The following is a 12,878-nucleotide window of genomic DNA, read 5'->3' on the forward strand; positions in this document are numbered from 1 at the left end:
GGAAAAACAAAAAATATCGTGTATCCACAAACACTCCAATAAATAAATAGAATTGAAACGACACTTTGAAATGTTTTTCCGATGAAAATGAATAATAATAATATAATAAGTTTCAATAAAAATGATAAAATGAAAATTGAATTTTATCATAACGAGTTTGCTTGAATTTCCTTTCTTCTGAGATCGCAGCAATGCATGACGGGTAAGCTAGTTGAACATAAAAAAATACTGTTTCAAATGAGATTCTTTAACTTTTTTGTCAAAATTACTGTAGGGTTTTTGCTCTGCTGTAATTGGAGAAACAATTAGGGTAAAAAGTCAGAATGTCTGACACCAGTCAGTATTTTCTCAAGAGAAGTGACAAACTCAGAACATGTAAGGTGGACATTTTAACTTTTTTTCATGGGAAAAGTATATGACCATTAGAAAAAGGAGATGTGAGACTAACCTTCAACTTTTACTTTTAAGACAATTTTATTCACATATGTATCTATGTGCAATGTAAGAAAAACAGAATTTCTGTTACAGGATTTTTATGAGTTTTTCTTACATTGCATCCTTCTTGCACATAACATACGCAAGTGCATTGGCTGCATATTTTCCCCAGGGAGAAAGAATGTGTGAGAGTTCTGAAATAGAGAGTCGTTAATAAATCCCTTAGTCTTTTGGAGTGGTTCCAAAAGAAATGTGACCATAGGGTCGGTATCTCTTCGATACCTTGTCAGGATGACACCACTGTATCCTTCGGTCGATACAGAGACCACAAGTTCGTGCGAGCGGATAGGTATGAGGGTTGGACCCGGAATGGAGAAACTGAGAGCAAAACGGAAGAAACTGCACTCCAGAAGTTTAAACATAAAAACTGTTTATTTATATATAATCTAAATTAGGTTTACATCAGCGAATAAAATGCGAGCATAAACTACATGAGTAGGGTTCAGTTATTATTCAATTTTTAGTTCAAATTAACGACCGGGTGCGCGTTTTGTTTATGCAGAGAGAGAGAGCATACAATAGTGCACGGGCAGGATAAATACCTTAGGTTATATAAGAGATCAAGTCCAGCACAAAAAGTCCAACAGTTCTTTTCAGGTGAGTAGAAAAATTTCCATTGAGGTCTTCTAGTCTTGTAGTTGAGAAGAAGGTGTTGGTTGACGGAATCTCGGCAGGAGGTAGACGTTCGGAGTGCACACACAGACACCAATAATAATAACTTCCACACCCTTACTCATCATGCCTGGCCCTTTTATATCAAGTCCTTTTTTTCGAACTTTTCTCCGATTTCGTCAGCGATGACGATCTTCTTGGTCCAATGAGGGGACGGGTGACACAATCGTGACACAGAAATGTACTCATCTCAACAAGGAACCCAACTTGTGGGAATCGAGTTTTTATTGATTTTATTTTTCCTTTTTCTCTTTTAATTTTCTGTTTTCTCGTTTCGTCTTTATAAAGTTTATAAAAAAAAATTTTAGTTTAAAACACTAAATTTCTGGTCCTCACAGAAACATTCAGACTGCATATTCAGCAAAGTAAAAGTTCATTGGAATCTTGAACATCTTTTATCCATTTCCCTCTGGTGATTAGAACTACACTTTTTGTTCTGTCAAGAGATGATTCTACAAATGATGAAAAGGACTTGATCTAATCAATGATAACAGAACACATCCTGGATGGCCACTTGAACTTAACTCTCTGGATTAGTCCATGGGGAGCAACAAGGATGGATAAATTCTCGTCTGATAGCTCAGATGCTTCTCTCTTTCATTTAACTCTTATCTCTTAAAGATCTTTCTCTTGGATACCACTTATAAATCATAAGCATTGTTGCTGGATAGTCAGTTCATCTTTCATTTCAATTGGATTCTTGAACTATCATCAAAACTTTAGAGTCATTCAGGGATCAGTTCTTTTTCCAGAGAAGATTTTCTTACCTGTTTTTCTGATTAAATTTATTGTTTTAACACAATAGAGTTTGATTACTGACATATCTATAGTTTCAGGGTTTGAAGTTTCATTTGACATAACATAAAATTTTTTCCTTCTAAACAACAATTTTGTTTTTTTCTATTTGTTCCCAAACACTTTGTGTTCACACAAGTCACTGAATTTTTGATTATCTGACCCATACACATTCTTTGGTATTATGATGAGATTGACCTCATAAATTACATTACACCACACCAGGATAAATGTAATAATGATCACAGAATCAATTTCTAGTATGTATAAATGAAAATGAGCACAAACATTTTCTAACTCTTTCTGAGTTCTTCAGGTGCAACAGAACAGTTACCCGATGGAAAATACTTTGGAACAAATGTGGAATTATATTCTTTTAAAAATTTTTATAAATTTATATTTGTTTCAAAGAATGTTCCATTGGGTAACTGTTCTGTCACACTTGAAGAACTCAGGAGTTAGAAAACATTTGTGCAGAGATCATTTGCATTGACCTCATACTGTACTAAGTCTTCTACCTTAAAACAGTTAACTGACTTTTCAGTTACTCTATACAGATATATAAAGTAAAATATATATTTCATGTCAAATGTTTATGATAAGCATTATTGTCATTATATTTCAACTATTTAAATACATTATCTTATTTTTTTCCTTACACAGACATTATCTTATAAAAATCATTAAAATTGACATACAAAAATGAAAAAAAAAATAAATATATANTCATCAGAATTTTCATAAGTATTACAATTATCATAACAAGATTCATAATAAATACAATATTTTGTATTTATTATGAATCTTGAAATATATGAACTTAAAATATATGTTTATGATGCTAAATATATATTTAGCATCATAAACATATATTTTAAGTATAATTAAAAATTATATTAGCTATTTTTCTCATGAATATTATCGATTGATTAAATATTAAAATATATAATAATTATAATGGTATTTTTTATATTACAGGTTTTGAAACCAGTTTGTTTGGATACAAAATATTGTATTTATTATGAATCTTGTTATGATAATTGTAATACTTATGAAAATTCTGATGAATATTGCATTGTAAACTACACTCTTCAATACATGATCCAAACCTCTTGTACTAAATCAGTTCCACATGATGTCTCTTTTGAAATAAAATTCAAAAAAACAATTAGTGTTGACATTGGATATAATAGCATTGATATTGATGAACTAATTGAAGTGGAACCAGGAGACATTGTTGGATTTTCATCAAAAACATCAATTATTCCATCAACATCATCCTTCAATTCAGATGAGTTTGTTGATACTGATAAAAATGGAAATTCTCTTGATGTGAGACATTATTTTAGAGTTTTTGCAACAGAACCAGTTGAATATCATATGAAGTATACTTTTAATGAAGTATGTACTTAATTATAAAATAATAAAACTACAATAATTAAATTTAAAAATGATTTATATTTATGTTATTTTAGCTTGGAACATATAATGTGACTGCAGAAACTTCATGCTCAAACACTGGTTCAGTCAATATTATTAAAAAAGAAATACTAGTATTTTCAGACTTTGGATACTTTAATGTATCTGTACATCCAACATTAATTGCAGTTGGTGACAAATATACTATTAAAATTATTACTTCAGGAGGAATTGATATTGATTTAGTTTGGGATTATAAAAATGGGACAACAGAACAAGAATTCATAAGCTGTAAGTTTAATAAAATGTTCTATACATTTATATATTACAAGTGCACTTAAATTAGAATATTATAAATAAGAAAATTTCTGAAAATTTGATTTAGATTTGAGTTTGCTCAGAGCAACAAATTGATGATTTTACTAAATTTGCCATTTGGCCATTAAATTTATTACTATTAAATATTTTAATTATAAAGTGTTACGTATTATCCGAAGACAGTCTATAAGAAAATGGCATCTAATAGAAAATGTTTTGTATATCACAATAGCATATTTTTAAACTATATTAAGAAATTTTCAAAATATTTATCTTTTATTGCTTGTTTAAGAATTTTTTCTGTATTAAAATGTATAGTTTAAAGGGAAGGGTTAACAGAAATAATTTTTTAGACTTGCACTATTGATAATAGTTTTCTACAAACACTTGAGATTATTTTAAAAATAGTAATGAATATCTATATAAAACTATTATTTAATGAATAATGTTGTAATACTGATTATTCATTTATCTATCACTAATGCTACATGCATAAAACATTTATCAAGACTTCAAGATAACAATATTATTAATTATGTAAGTTCAAAACTCTGCTTTGTTGAAGCTTAGTAACTTAAATTACCATATTTGCCAGCTTATAAGATGCATTTTATTCCCAAAAAATATTGTCTGGAAATAGGGTGCTACTTATATGCCAGCAAATATGGTAAGTATCACTTTCTCAAATAATATTGAGCAATCAAGTCCCTCATTGACAAAAACAACAACAAACTGGCTAAAATAATTGAGTTAGTTTTGAGTCTTTATTTATAAAAAATTGGAGTTTATTCATTTTTTTTCAACAATATTATTTTCACTTACATCATATGATCAATAAAAATTTATGTATGCAGAATTATTGATAACTGTGATCAAAAATAACTCTTAAAATTTTATTAATTGCAAAAATATCATTAACATGGACCAAAAAAATCAATAATGTGATGAATATTCAGATATTTATTATTTTATCCATTTTATTTCTTTTTTATATTTTAGTAGTAATATTTATATATATAATATTCTATTTTANAATAAAAACAAATTTTTTATCTTCAAATATCAATTTTACACATATTCTATACATTTTTAAAAACTATTTCATTTTTTAAAAACTTGTAATTAAAAATTTAAATAAATAAAAGTTTATTTTAATTATTTTTCATAAATTTATATTCCTATTAATGATGATTGTTTTTTCAGCTATTCCACCACTTTTTTCAAAAGATATTGTATGTTTGGAAAAAGGAGATCATACAATAGAAATCATTGCTTCCAATGACAATGGCAGTGTGAGTGATATAGTGACATTCACATGCATATACCCTGTTACTGATGACTGGAAACTTAAATCTGATTCACCACAATGTATTCCACCTGGTAAAGTTAATTGTTATATAAATATTATTAATTAAAAATATATTTAATATTTTAACTTGTATTTGTTTGTGTTCTGATAAAGAACATTTAATTGAGAATATGTTTGTCTAAAATTTTCATTCTGCAACTGTCTATTATGTTCTAGTTTTTGACTCAAAAAAGATTAATTATGATGATAATTTTTATTAAATATAAATCTTAATTTTATATGTGTGTATTTTTAAATTATTGTAGCAATTACATCAAAACTAAATTTTCTTTAAATTACAAAGAAGCTTTAGAACGTTTTTTTTCTGTTTTCCTTTTAAATGTTAAATGATGCAAGGTTTAAATGTTTGTTTAAATGATTGCAAGGTTTAAATGCAAGGTTTGAATGCAAAGGTTTAAATGTTTGTTTAAATGATTTTAAATGTTATTAGTTGTTATAGTTCATGCATGGAAAGAGTAGACATGAGTTAGCCTGAGCTGAAAGCATCTATGACAAATGTAAGGTATGGAAGGAGATGCGGGAGTTGATACATGGATCAAAGTAATAAAATTTGTAAAGTAAAATAATAAAATTATGTATGATAAAGGCAGTATAAAAATTTTATAAATATATAAAAAACAAAACTGCTGAAAGAGATCAAATCTAAGTATTAATTTTCATGTCTCCTTCAGCAGTGCCCATGTACTATAAAAATGGAGGACACAAGTTATGATAAAGGGCATCATACATACATTATGCATGAAGGTGTAATCCCTTTATGCCGTTGCAGGTTTTTGGGCTATACATATTTTTTTTTTTTTTTTGCTTGTGGTGTGTGGAGGATTGGCAGCACTGCAGTGAGAGGGAAAGGGTATTTAAGGAAGTGAGGATTGGCAATGGCATCTTTTTTCTGGCTGGTGAGAGGTTACACGGATCAAAAAGATAAGAAAGATCTACATTTTTGTGTTAAGGTGTCCTTAAGAACTGCGTGGTTGGTTAAAGCTATATATCAATTTGTATTATCAGACTGAAAGTGAAATCTATTTGCATTGACAAAAATACTCACTGGATGCTAGAACTTTGTGTTAAAATTAGTGAATTTTCAGTAGTGAACATTGCCTGAGAAGTATTTTGGAAGAGATTAGTCTTATCTGATAGCTCAGATGCCTCTCTCTTTCATTTAACTCTGATCTCTTAAAGATATTTCTCTTGGATACCTCTTATAAGTTATAAGCATTGTTGCTGGATAGTCAGTTCATCTTTCATTTCAATTGGATTCTTGAACTGTCATCAAAACTTTACAGAGCCATCCAGGGATCAGTTCTTTTTCCAGAGAAGATTTTCTTACCTGTAGGACTTGTATCATACCCAACTCATACAGACAAATTCATCTGGTACATAGGTGTCTCTATATGTGGCCTAGAGAACAACTTGTAAATTCTTTTGTATATATTACCTGTACATAAATTTAATTATAAGTGATTTTAATTCATCTGTCTTCTTTATCTCATGGTAACCAAACCTACACACCCATGCAATAGTCCCACTGCAGGTTATTGTGATTTCCACACCTTGACATAACCAACATATATCAAAATCATCTTAATCAAATAAAGCAGTACCTCGGTACTCAATTAAACAGTCACAACCCACTAGAACAAATTATCAGTTAATAACAAGTATAATTATTTGTGGCATAGTAAACACTAGTATTGTGTTTTATTCCAAAGACACATGGCAAATTTTTCATCAAATTCCTTTATTAGTTGAGTCGACTCAACTAATAAAGGAATTTGATGGATATAAAATATAAAAAGGACACTGTTTCAAAAAACAAATCAAGTATAATTATTTTAATTTTGTCACCAGTAAAAAGATTTCTGTGATAAAAACAAGTAACTAATTTAAAAATAAAATGAAACGTTTAAAGCTCTCTGGGATTAAGAAAAGGGCAACCTGACGACAAAGGGGATACATGCTCCAAGTACCCAAAGGAGACCGTGGGACCCATACATTGGGTGCTCCTGGTCTCCTTCCATATCTTTGATTTGATGTAGACCCTTTTAGCTCAGGCTGACTCGTTTCTACGCTTTTGCTGCATGGACTGTAGTATTTCTTTTTATGAGTATTGTTTTGATTTTAATGAAAACTCATTGTGATTTTAATATATTGTAAACAAAAATATTAATATTTAAATGAAAATTCATAATGTGCATATATTGATCATGACAGCTTCCTAATATATCAGGTTAAAGTGAAAAGATGAAATTTAGGCATTTTGAAAAAAAAAAAACTTTATTGATAGTTCACTTGACATTGATTTCAGTTCACGATCAATATCAAAGAATCAAGGAATGTTATGGATAATCTATAATTGTTAACAGCTTTTACAGATTATCCAAATAATCAATAGGTAATTTAAAGCATAAAATGTGTTTTCAGGGTTTTTCTTAATAAATATATTTATCAATTATCAATATTTAATAAAATATAAAAATTTGAAATTATTTCAAATTATAATTTATAAACTTTTCTGCTGTAAACATAATACTACAAATAATTTTTTTCTTTATAGGAAATATAACTTTTACTTTAACTTATCCTGAAGGAAAATATTTTCCAACAGATGGCATAGCTAGAATTAATTACGGTGCAGATAATACTTTTAAAAACATTAATATTCCAACTACAGGAACAGGGGCATGGGAAACAAGTTTTGAATATACGTATCGATATTTAAATGAATATAATGTAACAATGATAATTGAAAATGAAATCAGTGACATATATCTTACATTAAATGTTAGTAAATTAATTATTTTAAATATTTTAACATGTAATTTATTAATATTAGATATTATGTTTTAGGTCACACTTAATCAATGCTTTGTAAATTTCACTGTTAAACCAAAGTTTGTACCAAATGAGAAATCTGATCTTCAAGATGCTGTAGAATTAATTGGCCCCTATAGCTATGATGCTCCCATTGATAGACCATTCTATTTTGAAATGCAGCCTGAAAATGGTGAGTATTTAAATTATCATTAACAAACTCCATAGATCAATAAACTGTACATTTATGCTTATTGGAATCTAAAAAATATATTTATACTCACATGATTAAGCACATTGATTTTTTGGATTGATATATTCAATTTCAGAATCCAATTTGTTATATTCTATTCAAACATTTCTACATTTTCAGAATACTTCAAAATCCAGCTAATGATGTGCATGCTCTCTTCTAATACCAAATAATTATGCTATATTTTCTTTTACTTTATGCCAATCATTCTCCTGTTATTTTCCTTTTTTTATGCCTTTACCATCTGGTTTTACTTGAAAAATCATAATGTCAATTCAAGTTGAGATGAATTTGTGGATGATGGAAAAGGTCAAAGTATATGAAAAAAGTTTTAAAAAATGAAATGATTAATGTGAGAGAGGAGGGATGATTAATAATATATTAGCAATGTGGAAGAGGGTAGTAAATTTAGGAATAAAAAAGATAGAAGAATGTTGACATGAAGTAAAAAAAAAAAAAGTATAGTTTAATTTGGCATTGAAAGACAACATGCACATCTTTAGCTTGATTGAAGTATTTCAGAAATACAGGAAGATGTTTAAATAGAATTTAACAAATTGGATTTTGAAGATGGACAGATAAGCCCAAAAGTACTTAATTATGTAAATACAAATATCATATTTTTTATATTCCAATAAGCAGAAATGTGTACTATTTAAAATTATGTTCATTTTTGGTAAACAAGAAAATGTAGAATATAGTTTGTGCTGTAATATACTCATTGACAGAAAAGTTACTTGAGAAAGAGGTGTTGTAATCAAATCAAACTTTATTAGTGCAAGCATAACAATAATGGCAATAAGTGCCTTTTGCCTAGATACATATGGCAATACACTCAGGCATAGAGACATATAGACACCACTCTTATGCTATCCTTTGACACATTTACCCATAGATTTTGCAACTGTCATTCCTCACACTCATAGAAGACCAAAACTAGCATCCAATCTAGTTCCACAAATGCTCAATGAGTTAAAAGTTTGGAGACTGGGCAAGCCAAGGAAGTGTAACAGAAAAATTTGAAAAACACACCTTTACATACAGTTCTGGTCTCATTTTTCTTACTGATAAATGTTTTTAACTCCTTTGATAAGCCTGCTTTGGATTCTCAAGGATTCTAAATGCTAATGTTTTGTATTGGAATATCCACTCAAACATTGATGTGTCTTCTAAGACTTTTTTAAAATATAAAACATTGATATTTAGAATCTTTCACAGGTCTGAAGTGGCTTATCAAAGGAAATGAAAACGTTTATCAGGAAAGAAACAAGACTGGAATTGTACTCAAAGATGAGTTTTATCAAATATTTAAATGGTATTCTGGGTTGGATTCTATTAAACTTATGACAGAGCCATTTCTGGGAAACCATAGTTGTGTGTAATTGAGCATTATCTTGCTGGAAAATAGCTATTTGCATTCCTACCATAAAAGGCAACATAAGACAATACTTGAGTTTTCTGAAGTCAATGATATTGTGAAATCTATGATTTTTATGCAGATGTCGAAAAAACCCTTTGTAAACAACTCCGATGAGAAAAATACTCTTGGTGAGAATTATATCGGAGGTCACCGTTTGTTTTCACAATTAGGTGGGAAAGTTCACACTTGGTTGATCAGAATGCACCATTAGTGTCAACAGAAGTTGATCACATGACTCCTTTCCCACAAAGAACGTATAAAAGCACGAGCCCCCAGAAGCTCCGGGTGACCAAAGGAAGTTATACTTATTACTGTGTGCATCTTGTCTCCATACACCGGACATTGCAACTGAAGGGACATCGCCATATGACAGCCATTCAAACTTCCATGATTATTGCCATTCTACAGTTCCTGCGCTGACTACGATTCATATGGCCCATTCAACGAACGCATATTAGTCATATCCTTATAGAGGTATTTGTATTTAGAGCATTGTGAACTCTCTCTCTCAGGATAGCCATTAGAGCTGTTAGAGCAGTCTGTTTTTATAGTTAACTCATATTTAACCTCATTTAGCCTTTATGTATTGTTATAGCCTCTTGTATCTTAGCTCAATTATTCAAATAAATGCTTGTTTATTTTGTTAAACCTGTCTCCTGTCTCTAAAAGACACTTGCTAGCTTCCTCTCCTCCCTCCCCACTTGATTTGCTCTCCTAAGCCATCCTATGTCCGCGAGATTGGGTTTTACCAACTTGTTGCCGCATAAGTGGTCATTACGGATTTGCCCAGTGGCCCTTGGCATATCTCATAATATTGGGATACTAATGACAGGATGCATAGCAGTCACCATGCATGAAAATTTGCCTATGTTAGTCACCTGCCAATGTACAGAAAGAAATGGTTTTGTAGCAAAGCTTCCACCTGCCTCTGGATGATGGACAAAAATGCCTTTGAAGTTGTTTATGCTTGTCTGACAATCAGAAAAACATTTCTCTTGATAGTTAGTCCAGAGCCTGCATCTCATATAATGTATGCCCTCATAAATCCACCAGCTCCAACACCTCATAGTCAGGCCAAACAGCCGATAGTAGGCAATCTGTTGAAATGGCCATCCTGCTTCCCTCAGCTTGATGATGTAGTTTTTCTCAAACTCTGTCAGCTGTACATAATGTTTGACTGGATTGTACAGCCATTCCTGGCATTCAAATAACTCTAAAAAGCAGATACACTGAAAATTCTGAACACATGAGCCTCTGTGAGTATTTTTATACAATAAGCAATTTTAAGGCATTCTGGTAGTATTACCCAGCATACAATCAAATCACAACAGTATTTAGTTACATACCTGTTTGAGACATAACTGTATGCCATGTTTTGTAGTATTTGAACAATTCTGTCTGGATGCATAATTTTTTGTCAATGAGTGTATTTATCATAAGTAAACAAAAAAGACCACTACAGATCAATAATTTTAAATATTTAGCAAATATCAGTACATAAGTTTTGATATGATTTAAAGTTCTTCTGCCCTAAATTATTGCAGTTGAAATTGGTGTCAAATATGCCCTGTTTGTTACCTATATTTTTTTTTATAAGGCAATGTATTGTAACAATGTGAAGTATTTGTGTATATGTGTATTTACTTTTTTTGTTCTCATACTTTTTTGTCTTTCTGCTCTTCAATATTTCTTTCTTTCTCTTTTGTTTGACTATCAAGCACTTACTGTAAACAGGGTGAGAGGACTATTTTTTAAATTAACAAATGGAAAAAAAAAGAAAAGAAAGAGAGGAAGTAGAACATAATAAACAAAAAAATCTAGCAACAAGTTGCATAACTTTTCCAACTATATGAGATTTTATTTAAAAAATAATTTTTATATTATTAATTATAATGAATAAGTTGAGCGTGGCATAATCTGTTAGGCGATTTTTTACAAAAATTATATATATTATTAATTGTTATAAAATGTTAAAAAGCTTAATTTTGAGCATAGAGATGAGTTTTATAAAAAAAATTGTAAATGATGATAATGAGTAAAATCTTCACTAACTCCAATTCCACTTGAGATATGACATATTTACCTTTTCCAATCCCTTTGATATTTACCTTTACCAATCCCTTGGAGCTTTAACCACCTAAATTTAATTAGCATTAATGCCCTTTATACACAAGCTACCATGAAAAATTTTGTTTCTTCATCACTACCCTATCCTGTTTCTTTTATTTTTTAACTTTTTTGAGTTCAGAGGGTCTCAAAACATGAAGATTTGCAAAAAACTTGGATGGTCAAATTTGATACTATTCCAGTACTTTCCCTTGTTATATATACATAACAGCTGGGAAAGTAAAGATGAGAATGTCTGATCAGGTGTTGTGTGGGAGGACTAAAATCTAGAGAGGGTGAGAGGTGCATTTTGGGTTGGATAACAAATCATTGACAAAGGTGGCCATCTCTGAATAGTACAAAAGATGAAAATAGTTTATTTTTTCTTAAGTTTCCTGACTATTATATATGAGGAAAAGCACAGTGATTGAAGCTTTGAAGCTTAATAACTCCTGTGCTTTTTTGACGATTAAATGTCAAGGAGGTGTGGAGATAAAGGGGTCATATGTCATATCTTGAATGGGGTTGGACTTAATGAAGATTTCACTCATTATAAACATTTATAATTTTTTATAAAACTCATCTCTCCCCTCAAAATTAAACTTTTTGCCATTTTATACTAATTAACGATATGAAAAAATTTTTAAATAAAATATCTTAACAGATGGTACCATCATAATTTTAAACTTTTTGCTTGGAAAGTTAAGCAACTCGTTGCTGGATTTTTTTTCTATTTTGTATTAAAGGACAATATTGTCAATAGTACTCAATCCAAGAAATTGATAAAAGAAATTAAGCAAGGAAATTAAGCAATTTTGTCTTTACCTGATTTAGTGCTGGTGATCCTTTGGGTTTGTAAAGAGTCAGATTTCTATCAATTCCTCTTATTTCTTCCATATGCTCCTAGTTTTAGATAAAAGCACAGATACTCATACATATTCATTTATATATATATAAATTTTTTTGAAGTATTATTATGTTAAAGTATATTATTAACCCATGATTGCTTGTGGTAGTGGCAGTTTTCTGCACTTACTAGTTTTTTGTGATAGCTTTTCACCAAATTGACTTATTTAGATGTGCTTCCATGATATCCTTATGCTACCTGCTATTCATATGACTGTATAAAAATTTGGTTAAAAATTTTTTTTTACTTATCACAGGTCCTCAAAAAACTGCTATGAAAATTTGCCATTTTATGCTTGTTCTCATGTAATTTC

General features: G+C 29.8%; 1 protein-coding gene across 1 annotated transcript in view; it reads left to right on the forward strand.

The window, feature by feature from the left end:
• Positions 1-12,878, forward strand: part of LOC111630844 — a 45,781-nt gene that overhangs the window by 7,702 nt on the left and 25,201 nt on the right. Inside the window, exons 4-8 of the mRNA XM_023375007.1 lie at positions 2,941-3,363; positions 3,438-3,672; positions 4,903-5,079; positions 7,623-7,849; positions 7,916-8,072. Of these exons, the coding sequence (XP_023230775.1) occupies positions 2,941-3,363; positions 3,438-3,672; positions 4,903-5,079; positions 7,623-7,849; positions 7,916-8,072 (1,219 nt within the window). The remainder of the gene's footprint in view (positions 1-2,940; positions 3,364-3,437; positions 3,673-4,902; positions 5,080-7,622; positions 7,850-7,915; positions 8,073-12,878) is intronic.

Source organism: Centruroides sculpturatus, unplaced genomic scaffold, assembly GCF_000671375.1.
Source record: "Centruroides sculpturatus isolate CEXI.00-Female unplaced genomic scaffold, Cexi_2.0 scaffold6, whole genome shotgun sequence".
Taxonomy (NCBI): domain Eukaryota; kingdom Metazoa; phylum Arthropoda; class Arachnida; order Scorpiones; family Buthidae; genus Centruroides; species Centruroides sculpturatus.